Source organism: Lipomyces oligophaga, assembly GCF_038497815.1.
Source record: "Lipomyces oligophaga strain CBS 7107 unplaced genomic scaffold V1516scaffold_5, whole genome shotgun sequence".
Taxonomy (NCBI): domain Eukaryota; kingdom Fungi; phylum Ascomycota; class Lipomycetes; order Lipomycetales; family Lipomycetaceae; genus Lipomyces; species [Lipomyces] oligophaga.
In genome coordinates, this window is record NW_027117789.1 from 357728 (window position 1) to 374988 (window position 17261).

Below are 17261 nucleotides of genomic sequence, written 5' to 3' on the forward strand. Positions count from 1 at the left end.
CTGATTGAGAGAAGATAACGAGGAAATGGTGAGTAATAGCTTTGAGAGCTACTGTGAGATGGACTAAAGAATTATAGGCTGTTCCAAATCCAAGGCGAGTGTTCGCCTCATTTCGAACTGAGGAAGAAGAGCGTCGATATTCGCGGCGAGCGGTATAGTTGAAATATTCTTGATGAAGCAATGATTCTAATTATCAATAGTTTTTTAACTGGATGGGGTTTCTCGGTTCAAGTCTTATTTTCAGCTTTTGGGCTCAAAAGCTGTCGGGGTGGAAGGGTCTTATGTGAACTATACTCAAGAAAAGCACAGTATTTGATCTGGATTTCAGGTGACGGGATTATTTTTGCATCTCTTCAATTGGGACACGAAGCATTTGACATCGAATCATAAGTCGCGCTCTTGGTAATTACCAGGGTTTGATTTACCTCGGAAGTCTCGTGCATGTTATGTCTTCGTATTATTCACTGGCTCGTCCTAGCAAGCTACCTGGTCAACTACTCCATTCACCAGAGATCTCCATCTCACCTATGGTTACCTTAGCATAATAATTATTCATCATTTAATTCCAGATGGTTCTATCTCACGCTGTCATTACACTTGTTATTATCTCATCTCTCGTCTTTTTCATACTACGAACCTCGTTCCTGAATTAGTTCAACATAAATGATCACGTGGCTTTCTGCGGGGTTGGATAGTGGTCGAAATTTGTCCACGGAACCAACCGAGCTGGTCGGTTATCGGCTAGCTGTTGGAATTCCGAATCCGGGACTCGGCAGAAGATCCAGCAAATGATATCTCTTAACGCAATTACTCTTATAGCATTTTTGTTGCAGAGCTTCATATGAGGGTATTGACGAGTTGTGTAGGTTTTGATATGTAGCTGGATTACTATTACAGGGGTTTTTCGAGTTGGTGACTCAGTTGGCCGCACATCTCCCCATATTTTATTATCCTTAAAACTCCAAATTTTTCCCTCGCCTGATCATTTTCCTGTCCCCAGTCTGCTTTCCGACAAAAGAGAATTTTGAACTGAACTTGACCCGATATGCCAATTTCTTGTACAATTGCTAGATCATTTGCCCGTCCAATCTCGCGCCAATTCGTGCGAAGAGCGTCAACTACCTTCAACTGGGAAGATCCGTTCCTGCTCGACTCTCTGTTGACGGAAGATGAAATTGCCATCTCTGACGCAGCGCACAAGTACTGTCAAGGATCTCTACAGCCTCGAGTTCTAGAGGCCTACCGAAATGAGAACTTTGACAAAAAGATCATGACCGAGCTCGGTGAGCTGGGTTTGCTAGGAGCCACCGTTCACGGGTATGGATGTGCCGGTGTCGGTTCGGTTGCTTATGGAGTATGAAATTTTGTTTGATCTTCCCGTTTCATCACGCTGATATCTGTAGCTCATTGCGCGTGAAGTTGAACGGTAAAGATAACTTGCTGCTCTAGCGGGCTCTCTTCTAACATGTTAGTGTTGATTCCGGATATCGATCGGCTATGAGTGTTCAGTCGTCTCTAGTTATGCATCCTATAGACGAATTTGGAACTGAAGAACTCAAAGAGCGATACATTCCACGTCTGGCCACTGGAGAGATTATTGGCTGTTTTGGTCTTACCGAGCGTAAGGATAAAATTATTTTTTGCAAATAGACAACGACTGATTTGCCTAGCCAACCATGGATCTGATCCTGGTTCGATGGAGACCACCGCGCGTCCTCATCCCACGAAGGAAGGAGTTTATTTATTGAACGGTGCCAAAAATTGGATCACAAACTCTCCTATTGCAGATGTGTTCGTGGTGTGGGCGAAACTTGATGGTGAGATTAGGGGCTTTCTGGTTGACCGAGAAACGGCCGGTCCCGGGTTGGCTACACCTGCAATCAAGGGTAAGACGGCTTTACGAGCGAGTATAACCGGAATGATAAACATGGATGATGTTGAAGTTCGCAAGGAAAATATGTTTCCCGAGATCAAAGGGTTGAAGGGGCCGTTTTCATGTCTTAATTCAGCTCGCTACGGCATTGCCTGGGGTACCATGGGAGCGCTTGAAGGCGCATTAATGTTAGCCCGCAATTACTCTATTGAACGCACTCAGTTCAAGGGTAATCCACTTGCGAAATACCAGTTGATCCAAAAGAAGCTGGCCGACGCGTTGACTGACATTGCGTATGGTCTCACGGCATGTGTGCAAGTAGGTAGATTGAAAGACGCGGGCAAAGCAGCGCCAGAAATGATTGGCCTGATTAAACGACACAATGCAGATCGTGCACTAGCAAATACACGAGCGCTGATGGAAATTTTTGGTGGGAACGCGGTTAGCGATGAGTATCATATTGGCCGAATTGCTGCGAATTTGTTTGTCGTTCAAACTTGTGAGTTCTTACCTTCTGGAGTTGGAAATTTTATTAATTTTATCTATTAGATGAAGGACAAAGTGATATTCATGCGTAAGTATTATACAAAAAGCCGTCACTTTATAAATCTAACGTTATACAGTCTTGCGCTTGGCCGTCGGATCACAGGAGTCAACGCCTTTTTTTAACTTACAAGTTACCAATCCATTTGTAATTTACAATTCTTTGTTTTAAATATACATCTAGCAACTTGTTACCTATAGTACAATCCAAATTCTCTTCTAACCCTCTGATTTGGCAATGTTCGTGCGCATGGATGGCAATGAGACTGGGTAGGAATTGAAGGAAACTGCCATACTACTAGGCTGGACCGCTTGGGAGTTAAGATGCGGTTTTGGAATAGGGTCTGAGATTTTCAAAGAAGGCATTTCGCGGATGGGAGGAATCCAATTTCCATATTCTTGATTGACTAATTGGACGGCTGGAAGGTTTGATGGGTAGGCCGAGTCCACTGTGATTGTGTCTTGTATCCAGAAAGACGATCCTAAGTGATTCCCCTTTTTATTGCGTTTAGAGTACTTCACAGATCGCAAGTGAAAACGGTAGATTTGCAAACACAGGCCTTTGAGATAGAGCACAATCTGGAGCATAGACGCGGTCATGGCGCGGATCTGCATTGCCATCGGGTCGGTCTCCTTGATGACCAAACCACCCATCGAGCTGACGATACAGGTCGTATAGACAAGAGCTCGGGGATCTATGACAAACACGGAGATGTTGATCGATGATTTGATTGAGCTGAGTTGCTGAATCGCATATAAGTATTGCGGGTCATATAGTGATGTACGGTCTCTTTCTAATGATGTTAATCAATAAAGTTAGGATTCAGTAAATGCGGACAGGCTGCTAACCGAGACAGTGGATCAATAGTCGAGCGGTTCGATTGTATTTAGTGAGAATGAACACCGCCACGCTAACCATGTATTTTGCAGTCCAGGAATGGCATAATTGATCTCGTTGGAAAATGCGGATCAGTTTAAATAGATGCTCTAGACTATCTGATGCTAGGGCATGGTCTGCTAGAGGATTATCCCTCAATACGGCATCGAAAATCAGCGCGCTCATGTAGGCATCATGGAGGATATCTATGATCAGTTCATGCCCAGGAGAACCTTGAACTTCTATCAATCGTTGGAATACAACAGGTATCGTATCTGACTCAGTCATAATTCGTAAACTAGCTGGTAGAGAATGAGATCCTTTCACCGTGCTGAGAAAGTAAAAGTTTAACCGCTCTCTGTATTGCCACGTAGGTAACTTTGCTAGAGTCTTTGGCGTCAGTGAAGGTCGAGTACTTTCCATTGAATTTATAGAATCTGGTGCATTAGAAGAGCGCCGTTTGCTAGGCATCAGAAGTTGGACAGGGCTCTCCTCCATGGTATTACCCATCAGACGAATAACAGGCGCACTCTTGGTATCTGAGCTAATCTCCCTGACAAACTTTTGGCCTTGTTCAATCACTCGCAAACGATTCTTCATTTTGATCTCTGGTTCTGGGTTCAGTAAGGTATCAGAGGATAATCTGCTCGGCGAAATTCTCGTAGCGAACAGCGCCTGCTGCTGAGATACAGGTGGTGATAATAACGACGAACGCGGAGTAAGTGGATACATATTTACAAAGTATTCTGCATGACATCACTAAAAAATGCAAAATAATTCAAGCAGCATTATGATGAAAAGCATATACGCAGTTTGTGTTGGTAGATCATATTTTACAGATTAGCAATTGGGCCGGCTGACTGTTGACTTGGTCAATAAACTTTTTGTCGCGTCGCGAGCTTGCGTTGGGACCGTAATAGCTAGAACTATCCTATCATAGATTGCGCGACATCTGGATATTGCCATTTGAACGAATAACGTCTGTCTCCAGTCTCCTCAAATGACGACGGAACAGCAGAATTTGATCGAAAATGATGTGAATGCAATCAACAATGAAGAAATCGCTGATCCTGTGCGGGCTTTAGACTACATGAAGGTCCGCTGATGTTAGGATAAAATAAATTTCCTACAATTACTAATTGAGCCAGGCATTCGCATCGGCGCAAGCCACAAGGACGGAAATATATCATGAGTTCGAAAGGTTTGTCTATAGTGATAGCTTGTATTGTCATCTAAGATTCTATTGTCTTACTAAGAATTTACAGCGCTCTCAGTGATTATACTGCTGGAAGGTGAGAACAGTAAATCCCATTGTTCTCCTGCTTCCGACTAAACACCTAGTATATCTATTCAGCAAATCCAGCAAGTGATTCGCATAGCTCAGGAAGGGTTCCAGGATGTTTCAAGCGACATTCTGCGGCAAGAGCGGTTGCTTTTGCAGATCCACCGGATGGAGCTTGCAAACTTAATCCGGAAGGTTCAAGACTTGGAAGAACAAAAGTTAAGAGCTACTGTGACGCTTTTAAGTTTTCGTGTTCAAGCATTATCTCAGCCCGACATCAGCTTTGATTATCAGATGGAAGAATTAGAAAATCGGTAAGTTTATGTTGGAATGGTCCAGGAGGCAAATTAACAGACTAGTCTGAAGTCACTTTTCGACGAAATCAATCAAGTAATGGAAGAATCCAGAGCAGAGATGATGGATCTGTGAATTGAGATAATCATAGAATATACAGTAAGCAAACAGGACAAACGAATATCCAGAAATTCATAACAGGACATCAAACAGGACACCATTGCTTGAAACAGTCAATAACAGCGAATAATCATTAATAGCAAAAAGATGCGCCGGCAAGAAATGCTAAGACATAAAAGAGCAGCACTAGGAGCTAGCAGGAGTAGTGGCAGAAGTAGTTGTAGCAGAGGTAGCAGTGGCTGTTGATGTCGTAGGTGTTGACTTAGAATAAGGCGGAGGACCCAAAACCCAGGTGTAGGGAGGAGCGTCGTTCTTGACATGTAACCAGACTTCGTCGATCAATTTGACAATTTCATCTGGTAGGGGACCGTCGGATAGCGATGCCAGGTTCTGCTTGACTTGCTCAAAGTTTGACGCACCGATAATGATTGCGTCTCCATCTGTGAGCTGAGAATGGTGCTTTAGCCAGCGCAGGGCTATGGAATTTGTAGAAATGGAATACTTCGCGCCGGTTTCTCGAATACGTTCGACTGCTTCGAAAAACGATTCTTTGAACCATCGCTCTCGAGAACGTTTTCCTTGACGGGTTGAAGGATCGAATCTTGATCCTGCTCCAGGTTCATGGCCTCGACGAATATTGAAGAATCCAACGGCGAGAGGCGAAAAAGCAAAATAACTTATATTGTGCTTACGCAGAGTGGGTAGTAGCTCCTCCTCGTTTCTCCGAGAAAACATGTTATAGAGGCCTTGATACACGGAAGGCCGGACGAAAGCATGCTTTTCCGCGAGCTCGACAAAAGTCTCGACCTCTTCAGCCTTGAAGTTGGAGAGCCCGAACCTCTCGAATTTTCCCGCCCGAAAGAGATTGTCAATAGCTCGGTAAGTATCTTCGAATGGAGTCGATCTATCGGGACAATGAAGATAGAGAGTGCGGACTTTGTCGACTTTTAATCTTCTAAATTGTATATCGACTGAATCAATGATTGACTTCGGGGTGTGAGCTTCGCGTTCAAACGAACGCACTTTGGTGTCCACCTGGATGCCTCGTCGAGAGACATCAAGAGCACCGAGAAAGGACTCGGATTCGCCTTGAAATCCACCTGGATATATGTAAGCAGTATCAACGACGGAGTAGCCGGCCGCTGTGAACGTATCAACAATTTCCTTCGCATGTGCTAGAGTGGTTATCCGTCCATGGTCGCCGAAGCCGGCGGTGCCCAGAAGGATATCAATCACCGGCATGGACCGCGATAGAAATGTGCGCGCAATTGTGGAAGTGGCCGATTAAGCGACGCAATCAAACTAAAAGGTACATAAGGTCTCACTAAAAAAAGACCAATTGAGTACAGAACCGACAGAGATCGGCTTTTGCTGTAGCATGAGCGAAAATCCAAGAATGCGCTATACCACCGGCGGGCTTAGACTATTTCACTCCTGCTACACCTCGGCAGTGCAATTCTCGAGGGCTAAGATAACGCGTGGCCACGTGTTTAGGCGTTTATGCCGAGCGGCCGGAAGAGCCGTGATGAAGGATATTTGACTGAAATGATGAAATGATCCACTTGCTTTGTGGAATAACTAAGCGAGTAAAGATATTTTGAACGTTCTACAGCTTTGATAAATTTTATTGCTCATTGCATAAGAATGTGAACTGTAGAGTTGCTTGTCGATGTGATTACTTCTCGTCTACTAGGAGCAGACGTGGTAAATACATGTGATGTCTGCCATGCAGAACGATGCAGCGTCTCTGTTTTCCAGAGGCGGTTTCTTTTTCAGTTCTGCTTCTAGTACTTGCGTTCAACGAGATCAAATAGCTACTGAAAATGCTTTACTGGATATCTTTGTCGTTAATACGATCGATATAGAGATTGGGTATTTGACGCATCGGATTGGGGTTTCTCTAGATAAAACGATTGTATTCGCTGCGTGAGGGGGAGTGTAGGATCTAGTAGTTGTGTGTATCTAGTTACATGGAAAGGTGTTTCTGCACAATTTTAAATGGTGAAATGCAATAGACACGCAGTTGGCGCCATATCTCGAGTTTTCATCGTATTCGATGTGACTACTTCAAGAATATCCACATTGATATCCGCAAGAGCATACCAGGGACTCACAGAAAGCATGGTTTGCTATCGATTCGAGCGAGCTTAGTAGCACAATAGCCATTAAAAATTTAAGTCTCCAGTTCTACCTATTTCGCTCTCCCTGTAATATCACACACCCTCACTCGAGCAGCCAATTCTTAGCTCTACTACAATTTTCATGAGTCTGAATTATTCCTGTTTGGGATACTTTGTGTTGGATCCATAGTCACATATTTCATTTATATTTATTTGCCTTACTTGGGTGCCCTGATAATTCCTGTCCATCAGGGTGAACTTTAGTGAGCACTGAGACGTATGAACAATTCTACACTCCTTTCACAATTTACAAACTAAACAGCTTATTTTGCTATTTCTAAATAATTTTATGAATCCGAACTCTCCTATAAACAGTAATCTGCCGTAATCAATCTCACTCGCACATAATCTGGTCAAGCGTAGTCCACAGAACCCGCCGATATGTCGTCCACGCGTTCCATTCCCGTCTCATCCTATGTCCACGTCTACATCCCCTCCACGTCCACAACTTTGGCGGATAACTTCACCAACGTCCAAAAATGTCATGCCAGTAGTTTCACATTTCATCCAGTTCCTAACTTTTTACGTCTCACTATCGCATGTCCTCATTATTGCAAACCAGCAGCCATCTCCTAAAAGATCCATAGCTTCTCCCGCCTGAATCAGACACTAAAATAGAATTCACGTGATCCCACCAACCCCGCGCCCATCATACGCCACGGCTGGTGCTCGACCCTCTCCGCCGCTCACAGCTCGAATCATCATTACCATAGACATTTAGTCAATCGTGTGTCGTATCCGTTCAGCCTAGTTTAGGACTCTGCTGTTGATCGATTTTAATCAGCTTTTCTGTGTTTTTGCTGTACTAAAAACATTTTGAATTGAGTACAGTTTTGCGTGCTGATTAATATTTGACCAAAATCGAGCCGTTTGGTTGCGGATCGACTTGCTGAGTACGCTTTGAATATTGATACTAATTTCTCTCTCCACTTGATCCTCACGGTTTCCACTCTTAACAGGTCTGTTTGCAGCTTGTTTTTTGCAGCGTTGCTTCTCTGCTTGAAGTTTTTGAAGTTTTGTGGAACCATTATCTATTTCGGTATCTGCAGCGCTGCGGTACGTTGCTCATCCTCCTAGTATATCTAGTTCTAGATAGACACTTGGTTTGCTAGATCAAACTTGAAATCAACTTCGATCACAACATTCTTCGTTTGACTCAAGCAAGGTTTCTATTCGCAAGTCCTCTTTTTTTTCAAATTATTTATCCATCTTGCTGTTTACTTAGTGAAATTGGTATTATATTTCCTTTGCTTAGGATTCGCTTTTTTACTAATAATCTGACCATAGCACATCTATGATCCGCTGAAAGCCCAATCGATTCTGTTTCTCGTCTCTCTGGCACTGCTTTAGCCACTTGTGATTTTTTCATTACATTTAATTTCGGCTCTCGTATCGTCACTATCTAATTTGCGGCTCATAACATTTGCCGATTTCTGTTTCAAATGGACTACAATTCTCCCCCCTCGATGCAATCCCGCAGATTGTACCAGACGTCGCAACAGGTCTCGCCTGTTGCTTCCTCTGGTCCTCCACTCTACAATCCAGCTCATTCATATTCGCTACCACAGCAGCAACCGCAACCCCAGCAATTTAACCCGACTCATCAGCAACAGATGCAGCAGCATCGTCATCCAAATCAGCCGGCGTCTCTCCGTCCATCGTTCTACACTCCTGCTGACCATGCTGATCTGGATCGTTCTCCAGTCCTGCAATCGTCTAATTTATTCTACCAGTCTGGTCCTGATACTCTGAATGATAGTCCCACAACACGATCAAGAGAGTATAGGAATTTCTCTTCGATGGTCAATACATCACCTTCACTGCCACAGATATCTTCTCAGTCTTATGGTGCCTCTCCGAATCCCTCTCTCTCGCCTTATTCTGCTAGTCTCCGTGCATCTCCCTATCACTCTCCTATTTCGACTACGAATCAGCCTGGTTCTTCCTCAAATGCCACATTGACGCCTTCTTATAATCCCCAATTCGGTTCGACTACTCCGGTTCAATATTCATCCAATCAATATCTGTCTCACCAGCTTAATCTCTCACCGATTCATCCGCATCAGCAGCCAATGCAATCTCATTCTCCGTACAGTCATTCAGGCTCTCTATCGACATCACCAGGTCGTCCCACTCTAGGTAGGCATATCTCTTCATCTGCTGCATATGTACACTAATTCTCCTCAGTTAATCAGTTTCAATCTCTCACACTAGATCCTAACGGGAGGCGAGCTTCGGCAGCAGTATTGATGCCTTCAATAGTTCAATCTGCTAGCTCCCCACGAGCTCCTAAACCAACGGTAACAGCTCCTTGGTTCCACGAAGTGCAATCTTCTGGCGATCTCCGGCCAAAGAAGAACGTTCAGCCTCTGTATCGCCGGGCTAATCCTGAGGGGGGATTTATGAGTGTGAGTATTAGAAGAACTCGCTTTATGCATTCTTATTGACTTAAATATAGCCACTACAAGCTCTGACTATTCATCTTCCCTCCACGTATCGAATTTCTAATCCTACGTTCAAATACGAGTCGTCTCGAAATCCTCGCCGAGTGCTCACGAAGCCCAGTAAAGGATCCAAGAACAATGGTTTTGATAATGAAGACAGTGATTATATATTATATGTCAACGATATCTTAGGAGGCGAAAAAGATCAGCAAAAATATTTGATTTTAGATATTCTTGGTCAAGGAACGTTCGGCCAGGTCGTTAAATGCCAGAATCTGAAGACACAGGAAGTCGTGGCTGTGAAAGTTATTAAAAACCAGCCAGCATATTTCAATCAGAGTATGATGGAAGTATCTATTTTAGAACATGTGAGTTGAGAAATGAAATGAGGAGCGCAATAAGGAGGAATTACTAATTTTATCAGCTCAATTCCAAGGTAGATCGAAAAGATGAACACCATCTTTTGCGTCTGCGGGACAAATTCATTCATAGAGAGCATTTATGTTTAGTATTCGAACTGTTGTCTAGTAACCTTTACGATTTGATCAAGCAAAACCATTTTAGAGGGCTAAGTACCAATCTAGTTCGAGTTTTTGCGCAGCAATTACTCGATGCTCTTTGTGTGCTTAAAGAGGCCAAACTGATTCACTGTGATTTGAAGCCGGAAAATATTTTGTTGAAGACGTAAGGGCAGAGATTGGTTGATCGTGAACAGATCGAATGTGGCTAACAAATTGAACCTAGTTTGGAAAGTCCCGTCATCAAAGTTATCGACTTCGGATCTGCTTGTCATGAACGACAAACGGTATACACTTACATTCAATCACGATTTTATCGATCGCCTGAGGTTATATTGGGAATGCCGTAAGTAGATTTTTCTTTGTGAACTGTATTAGTGAGCATTCTAAAGAGGATGCAGTTATTCTTCTCCGATCGATATGTGGTCTTTGGGCTGCATCGTGGCCGAATTATTTCTGGGACTTCCGCTATTTCCTGGAAGCTCAGAATATAATCAGTTATCAAGAATAATAGAAATGTTTGGGTAAGTATCAACCAGGGGAAATGTCGAAGATATGCTCTAATATAGTCTAGTATGCCACCCAACTGGATGATTGAAATGGGAAAACAGTCACCCGACTTTTTTGATAAAGTCACCGACGAATACGGACGGAAAAGTTACAGATTAAAAAGTATGGAACAATATGCGCTCGAACATCATACCAAAGAAGAGCCATCTAAAAGATATTTCTCGGCTACAAAGTTTCCTGACATTGTCACATCATATCCTATGCCTAAGCGGAACATGAAACCCGCAGAAGTGGAAAGAGAGATGCAAAATCGAGAAGCATTTATAGACTTCGTTCAAAAACTGTTAAATTTAAATCCGTTTGACCGGTGGACTCCACAGCAGGCGAAATCGCATAGCTTTGTTTCAGGGCCTAAGACTTACCCTGGTCAGACGACACCGAGTGCTAATGTAATACCAAAGTCTACACAGAAAATGGCATCTGGTGATATTATCCGTCAGTATCATCAGCAGCAGCAAAATCAGCATCTGTCGCAAATTCCTGTTGCTGGAAACAAGCCGCTCGAGGGATCATCTCATATGGCAAGTATGTATTTTGCACCAGCATACGGAGCAAGCAATGTGAATAGTTCAACTATCACTTCGAGCCCCTACCCTCCGCACCAGCAGATGTTGGCATCGTCTTCAAATTCGAGCCAGATGAATCAATCAAGTTCGAGATCAGGGCGGCCACGGGCAGTTACAATTGGACATCTTGATCCTATTCCTCCGCAATTGCAACGTGTTGGAAATCTGATCGATCCTTCAAATACTATTCGCGCACAACCAAGCCCAGCATATATTCCACCACCAGAATTAGATCCAAATAATAGCCTTGAATTAGGTGATGGTAGTAGTAAAGCTCGGCGAAAGGCTAACGATGCGCATGGAGATGTAATTCGTGCATTGGAAGATGGGCTCTCTGGCTCATACTGGTAACGCTCGTCCGATTCATCTTTTCGGCTGGCTCGTTCAAGAAGTATCAGAAGAGCAATTCCTTGGTTTTTGTGGTGATTATGAATCGACTATTGAAGTCTTCTGGTTATAGATTTTAATTGAAAATTACTGTTTCAAAGTTATGCTTTGCAGTGTTATCAGGTCTTGCACGATATCTTCATAAAATTTACTGTAGATCCCTAGCTCACAAATGGAATTTCAAATTTTATAAATGATATGGCTCACAAACTTTGTCTTGTAGTTAACTACGTACAATTTAATCAGATAAAATTACTGAATCTGCAATTAAGCAAATCGGTCTGTGAATTACGCTTGTAGCGTAACTCAGATCACCTAAATTTTTGTCACGAAACCCAGAAACAACTGATCTGCGAGCTAAGAAAATTTTTGTATGATCAAAGAGAACTTGAGGCTACGCGAAGAATCAAAATATCTGGTAACTTGTCCGAGTCGAGCGGATTGATATTCTCAAATACTCAATTGTTATAGAGTATCGCGAAAGACTGTTTTTGCTTTTCACGAGAGACAAGACCGAATTTTCTAACTTTGGGTTTTCCGATCGTTGTGTTGACTTGAGTTACAAGGTTCCAGCTCTTAGTTTAGATCTGGACTATTTTAATATTTTTAACCTACCAGCTTTATAAGGTTTTGTTCGTTAAAATTCAAAGCAGAAATGTCGCGCTTTTTTGAGGCAGGGTCATCGGATAGCGATACGTCGTCATCGGATGAAGAGCTTTATTCTGAGTCTGAGGAAGAGCAGTCTTCTGACGAAGGAGAAGAGGAAGAAGCCTCAGATGATTTCTCAGACGACGGCGATTCAGACGACGATTCAGATTCAGACAGTGACGGTGGGCCAACTAGTTTCTTGAAATCGGATGCTAAAGGCGGTGCATCTCGGTTCTTGCGGGGTGAGGAAAGCGAGGAAAGTGACGAGGATGAATCAAGGCGTGTGGTCAAGAGTGCAAAGGATAAGCGCTTGGAAGAAATAGATTCCAGTATTCGAACAATCGATAACGCTAAGAAGATCAATGACTGGGTTGTCATATCAAATGGTACGTACTAAAGAACTGTGCTCGTACGAGCAGTCTGAGTGAGATGGAGACTAGAAGAACAGCGCTGACATATAATGATAGAATTTGATAAGCTGAATAAGATCATCACTAAGGCTACTCAGCAAGGTACAACGCCTAAAGCATACATCAAGGCAATTGTCGAACTTGAAGATTTCATGAATGAGTCTATCAGGGCTGAGAAATCCGCAAAGAAGAAAATGAATGCTACTAACGCTCGTGCTCTCAACACAATCAAGCAGCGCATCCGTAAGAACAATCGCTCTTATGAAGACGATATTGAGAAATATAAGGCAGATCCTGAAGGATTTGAAAATGCACCTGAACTGTCGACTGAGACTCCGGCTCCACTTGCTAAACGTAAAAATGCCGAGTTTGAAGCTGCAGCTGCGTTTTCTGCCGCTCGGCAATCTGCCACGGATGAACCTGCTAACGAAGCTGAGTTTGCCACGATTGGCAGGGGTGGTCGCACTGTTGCCATCACCGCCGAAAGCATTTTCAAGCAATTACGTACCATTCTTGAGGCTCGTGGAAAGAAGAACACTGATCGTGCCGAGCAGATTGGCACTCTCACTAAAATGCTGTCTGTTGCAGCGACTACCTATCAGAAAATCCGGGTTTTGTTGGTATTGATTTCCACTCGATTCGATCTCACTGGTGCAGCTGCTGCATATATGCCTATTCCTCAGTGGGAAGCAGCACTTGCTGAAATCACCCAACTGCTGGAGATTTTGGAGAAGGAGCCTTTGTTTATTGTCACGGAGGAAGCAGAGGATCGTGAAGATGAAGACGGCGCGGATGAGCCAACAACTGCTGGTGGCCAAGTTGTTAAGATTTTTGGTAGCATTGTTTCCCTTGTCGAGCGACTGGACGATGAGTTCACTCGATCGCTACAAAACATCGATCCTCATACACCTGAATACATTGAGCGACTAACCGAAGAGTCAGCCTTGTATAAGATTGTTGTTCGTTCACAGTGCTACTTTGAGGGTGCTGACCTGGTCAATAGTGTCAATAGGATTTTGGAGCGTCGTATAAAACTTCTTTATTACAAGCCTGAGCAGCTCATTAAGATCGCTGAAGAGAACACATGGAGCTCGTTACCTAAGACTGTAACTTCGAAGATCACGCCATACGCTGAGGAGAAGGATCCTTCGAAATTGATTCATGAGATTTGTGCTGCTTTGTATAAACAGGACAACCGTCTTTTTCGGACTCATGCGATGTTGTGCGAGGTATACCATCATGCACTCCATAACAGATACTTCCACGCCCGTGATCTTTTGCTGATGTCTCATTTGCAAGCAACGATTCATACTGCGGATATTCAGACTCAGATCATGTACAATCGGACGTTGGTCCAAGTCGGTCTGTGTGCATTCCGGGAAGGTATGATATACGAGACTCAGCAGGCGCTTCAAGAAATTAGTGGAACTGGAAGAGTCAAAGAGTTGCTTGCTCAAGGAATCCAGATGCAGCGATACACTCAAACAAGTCCTGAGCAAGAAAAGATTGAGCGACAACGCCAGATTCCTTTTCATGAACATATCAATCTGGAGTTGCTTGAATGTGTCTACCTCACATCGTCGATGCTGCTTGAGATTCCATTCATGGCTCAGTGTGGGTTTGCACCTGATGCCAAGAAACGGACAATTTCCAAGTCTTTTCGTCGTATGTTAGATTATCATGAGCGACAAGTTTTTACGGGTCCGCCTGAGAATACTCGTGATCATATTATGCTGGCGTCCAAGTCGCTCGCAACTGGTGACTGGAAGCGAGCGCGGGAGCTGATCAAAGCGATCAAGATCTGGGACCTGATGCCTGAGACAGAGAAAATTAAGGAAATGCTTGGCCAAAAGATCCAAGAAGAGGGCTTATGCACGTACTTGTTCACGTATGCACCCTTTTACGAGACATTATCTATCTCAAATCTTGCGTCCATGTTTGACATGACCGAACGCAAGGCCACGGCATTGGTGAGCAAGCTGATTTCAAATAATGATATAGCCGCTGCGCTCGACCAGAAGACGAACGCGATTGTATTTACGTCTGGAGTCGAATACTCAAGATTGCAGAACTTCTCGTTGGCCTTATCTGATAAAGCCGTGCAACTGCTTGATAGTTATAAGTACAGGTGAGTCGTTAAGTCTAATTGTACTGTGTTTGTTGCATGAATTTGTGTTTTATGTAAATTTGATTTAATTAAAAGTATAATCATATCTTGAATAATTCCACGTTGATTTGTGTCAGATCGTACAAGATGTTGCATGATACTCAAACTAATTTCGTCTTTCGCAAAACGGATTAAATAAAGTAAATTTGATCATAAGTCTTGATTGACAATGAAAAGCATACTGCAATAGAGAGACTGATACTATTTCATGAGTTTACATAATTTTTCATTAGGAGCAGACTTACTTCGATTAGTTGTCGCTGCTGCCGAATGTGTAATAATAATTTTATTGATTTGCAATATTGATCAGGATTCCCCCTATTTTAGCACTGAATGCTTGATAACAGTGCTGAACAAACTGGTAATGCAATATGTACAGTCTACTTAATGTATCCATGTCGCAAGAAACATTTATTAAACTATTTATTTGTAACAAAATTTTGAATTCGCATATGGTTACTGGGCTGAAACTGAATTAACTGGTAGCCGTGGACATCGTTCATCTTGCGTTTTTGATAGTACATCTGAAAGTTTGCAGAGCTTATTTCTTGGCTAACTTCAACGTCAAATCCTTAATTTTCTCGCCGAGCATTTTGTCAACTCTGGCAAACATGACAAAAGTCTGTTGCTGCACAGCTGGGTCGGCGGCAGCCAAATGAGTCGCAACGTTATAAATCAAATTTTCCTGCTGGCCCTTTTGGCGGCCGAGAACCTTCCAGAGCGCGCGCGGTTGCTCATAGTCGAGGTCGGTGACTTCTGGAGAAAGGTCTACAGCGGGACCGGACCAAGTCTCATTATGTTTGGCAGTCGACATAGTTGTGAAAGAACCTGGCTGATACCGCATAGGGCATTTGGTCGACTGGTAGTTCGGGAATGGGCCATAGTTGCCATCAACGCGCATGCCACCATCTCGCTCAACAGGATTGAAAACTGCAAGCGGCTTATTGACGGGAATCTGGAGATAGTTAACACCCAGTCGATGCCGGTGAGTGTCATTATACGAAAACAGACGAGACTGTAGAACGGGATCTGCCGACGGCTCGATACCCGGTACCAAATGGCCCGGTGAAAACGCAGCCTGCTCAACCTCTGCAAAATAGTTCTGCGGGTTTCTGTTCAAAGTCAATTTGGCGAACCTCCGTAGCGGGAATTCGGCCTTGGGCCACACCTTAGTAAGGTCGAACACCGAGTACCGAAACTTCGCAGCTTGCTCAGGAGTCATAGTCTGCAGAGACACAGTCCACGAAGGGTAGTCACCTTTCTCTATCGCCTCAAAGAGATCCTGAGTAGCAAAGTCCGGATTCTCGCCGGCAATCTTAGTTGCCGTGTCGTTGTCAAAATTGCGAATTCCCTGGTCACATTCCATATGGATCTGCACATAGACATATGACCCATCTTCCTTGACAAATTTGAACGTGTGGCCCGAATAACCATGCATGAATCTGTAGGAATAGGGAGTTCCGCGATCGGAAAACAAAATCATCACTTGATGGAGTGACTCCTGATTTGTCGACAAGTAGTCCCAAAACATGCTTGCGTCTTTCAAATTTGTCTGCGGGTTACGCTTTTGTGTGTGGATAAACATCGGGAACTTGGACGGATCTCGCAGGAAGAACACAGGCGTGTTGTTGAAAACCCAGTCGACGATTCCGTCGTCGGTGTAGATTTTTGTCGCAAACCCGCGCGGGTCGCGTGCAGTATCAGGTGAAGCCTTCTCTCCGCCCACTGTTGAAAACCGCGTGAATGTCGTCGACTTTGCACCTTTCTGTAGAAACTTTGCCGACGTAAGATCGGAAATGTCATCTGTCACTTCAAATACACCATATGCACCAGCTCCTTTAGCGTGCACGACACGCTCAGGGATGCGCTCGCGATCAAAGTGAGCCAGAAGATCAATCAAATGGAAATCTTGTAGAAGGAGTGGACCATCTGTGCCAACTCGCTGAGAAGCACGTGGGTTGAACACCGGACAGCCATTAGATGCGGTATAAGTCGGAGCATTGTCCGAATCAGAGATGACAGTAGGCTGGGAGACAACTGAGGGAGCCATAGTGGAATTGGGTAAGTGATATGTACGATGGTATTGAAGTTTCTACAGTGGAATAAACAGAAAGATGCAGGGTATTATATATTCATCAGATCTGAATGGCATGATATCATCATGTACCTGGAAAACAATAATTCTGTTTAATGTACACACCAATGCACCAGATCCAGCCTTACCCCGAAGAACCCCTGCTGATCAATTCCTGGACAGCGAGTGGTCGGTAACTGGCTTCAAAGGGTCGATCTATGACATATCACATCTGGCCAGTTCGTTACTCGCATTAATAATGTCTTCCTGTTTCTTCCACGACGTGTCTTGAACTGCGATGACCAAAC

General features: G+C 43.7%; 8 protein-coding genes across 8 annotated transcripts; 5 read left to right on the top strand and 3 right to left on the bottom strand.

Moving 5' to 3' along the window:
- Positions 1-25: 25 nt before the first annotated feature.
- Positions 26-287, top strand: V1516DRAFT_664834 (uncharacterized protein; the record flags this gene model as incomplete). Its single annotated transcript, XM_066920628.1, has 3 exons — positions 26-28; positions 78-152; positions 201-287. 3 exons carry the CDS (start codon positions 26-28, stop codon positions 285-287), a joined length of 165 nt encoding a protein of 54 aa, XP_066776670.1.
- Positions 288-589: 302 nt separating this feature from the next.
- V1516DRAFT_702833 (acyl-CoA dehydrogenase/oxidase) lies at positions 590-2451 on the top strand (the record flags this gene model as incomplete). Its single annotated transcript, XM_066924134.1, has 5 exons — positions 590-1354; positions 1404-1426; positions 1473-1621; positions 1671-2372; positions 2423-2451. The coding sequence occupies exons 1-5, from the start codon at positions 1046-1048 to the stop codon at positions 2449-2451; spliced, it is 1212 nt and encodes a 403-aa protein (XP_066776671.1). The 5' UTR covers positions 590-1045.
- On the bottom strand, positions 2410-4120 carry V1516DRAFT_676631 (uncharacterized protein). Its single transcript, XM_066922454.1, has 2 exons — positions 3266-4120; positions 2410-3210 (listed from the first exon to the last, which is right to left on the bottom strand). The coding sequence occupies exons 1-2, from the start codon at positions 4023-4025 to the stop codon at positions 2636-2638; spliced, it is 1335 nt and encodes a 444-aa protein (XP_066776672.1). The 5' UTR covers positions 4026-4120; the 3' UTR covers positions 2410-2635.
- Positions 4121-4244: 124 nt separating this feature from the next.
- On the top strand, positions 4245-5152 carry V1516DRAFT_676636 (uncharacterized protein). The gene is made up of 5 exons (XM_066922455.1): positions 4245-4389; positions 4442-4494; positions 4559-4585; positions 4635-4889; positions 4935-5152. Exons 1-5 carry the CDS (start codon positions 4294-4296, stop codon positions 5002-5004), a joined length of 501 nt encoding a protein of 166 aa, XP_066776673.1. The 5' UTR covers positions 4245-4293; the 3' UTR covers positions 5005-5152.
- Positions 4809-6418, bottom strand: V1516DRAFT_676638 (NADP-dependent oxidoreductase domain-containing protein). The gene has a single exon (XM_066922456.1). The coding sequence runs from the start codon at positions 6229-6231 to the stop codon at positions 5176-5178; it is 1056 nt and encodes a 351-aa protein (XP_066776674.1). The 5' UTR covers positions 6232-6418; the 3' UTR covers positions 4809-5175.
- A 2829-nt stretch (positions 6419-9247) lies between these two features.
- On the top strand, positions 9248-11899 carry V1516DRAFT_406985 (kinase-like domain-containing protein). Its single transcript, XM_066918994.1, has 7 exons — positions 9248-9308; positions 9365-9577; positions 9628-9981; positions 10038-10297; positions 10358-10477; positions 10533-10655; positions 10706-11899. The coding sequence occupies exons 2-7, from the start codon at positions 9419-9421 to the stop codon at positions 11616-11618; spliced, it is 1929 nt and encodes a 642-aa protein (XP_066776675.1). The 5' UTR covers positions 9248-9308; positions 9365-9418; the 3' UTR covers positions 11619-11899.
- A 142-nt stretch (positions 11900-12041) lies between these two features.
- On the top strand, positions 12042-15263 carry V1516DRAFT_638952 (eukaryotic translation initiation factor 3 subunit 8 N-terminus-domain-containing protein). The gene is made up of 2 exons (XM_066920073.1): positions 12042-12688; positions 12770-15263. Exons 1-2 carry the CDS (start codon positions 12310-12312, stop codon positions 14842-14844), a joined length of 2454 nt encoding a protein of 817 aa, XP_066776676.1. The 5' UTR covers positions 12042-12309; the 3' UTR covers positions 14845-15263.
- Positions 14972-16997, bottom strand: V1516DRAFT_676646 (catalase-like domain-containing protein). The gene is made up of 2 exons (XM_066922457.1): positions 15125-16997; positions 14972-15080 (listed from the first exon to the last, which is right to left on the bottom strand). The coding sequence occupies exon 1, from the start codon at positions 16927-16929 to the stop codon at positions 15421-15423; it is 1509 nt and encodes a 502-aa protein (XP_066776677.1). The 5' UTR covers positions 16930-16997; the 3' UTR covers positions 14972-15080; positions 15125-15420.
- Between the last annotated feature and the right edge of the window lie 264 nt (positions 16998-17261).

Excerpts from the sequence above, each read along its gene's own strand:
- V1516DRAFT_676631 (XM_066922454.1), bottom strand. The coding sequence starts at position 4,025 with ATGTATCCACTTACTCCGCGTTCGTCGTTATTATCACCACCTGTATCT. Across the intron at positions 3,211-3,265 it reads ACTATTGATCCACTGTCTCG|AAAGAGACCGTACATCACTA; the intron begins GTTAGCAGCCTG and ends TAACATCATTAG.
- V1516DRAFT_638952 (XM_066920073.1), top strand. The coding sequence starts at position 12,310 with ATGTCGCGCTTTTTTGAGGCAGGGTCATCGGATAGCGATACGTCGTCA. Across the intron at positions 12,689-12,769 it reads CTGGGTTGTCATATCAAATG|AATTTGATAAGCTGAATAAG; the intron begins GTACGTACTAAA and ends ATATAATGATAG.
- V1516DRAFT_406985 (XM_066918994.1), top strand. The coding sequence starts at position 9,419 with ATGCCTTCAATAGTTCAATCTGCTAGCTCCCCACGAGCTCCTAAACCA. Across the intron at positions 10,478-10,532 it reads GAGGTTATATTGGGAATGCC|TTATTCTTCTCCGATCGATA; the intron begins GTAAGTAGATTT and ends AAGAGGATGCAG. Across the intron at positions 10,656-10,705 it reads AGAATAATAGAAATGTTTGG|TATGCCACCCAACTGGATGA; the intron begins GTAAGTATCAAC and ends AATATAGTCTAG.
- V1516DRAFT_676638 (XM_066922456.1), bottom strand. The coding sequence starts at position 6,231 with ATGCCGGTGATTGATATCCTTCTGGGCACCGCCGGCTTCGGCGACCAT.
- V1516DRAFT_676646 (XM_066922457.1), bottom strand. The coding sequence starts at position 16,929 with ATGGCTCCCTCAGTTGTCTCCCAGCCTACTGTCATCTCTGATTCGGAC.
- V1516DRAFT_676636 (XM_066922455.1), top strand. The coding sequence starts at position 4,294 with ATGACGACGGAACAGCAGAATTTGATCGAAAATGATGTGAATGCAATC. Across the intron at positions 4,390-4,441 it reads GGGCTTTAGACTACATGAAG|GCATTCGCATCGGCGCAAGC; the intron begins GTCCGCTGATGT and ends TAATTGAGCCAG. Across the intron at positions 4,586-4,634 it reads AGTGATTATACTGCTGGAAG|TATATCTATTCAGCAAATCC; the intron begins GTGAGAACAGTA and ends CTAAACACCTAG.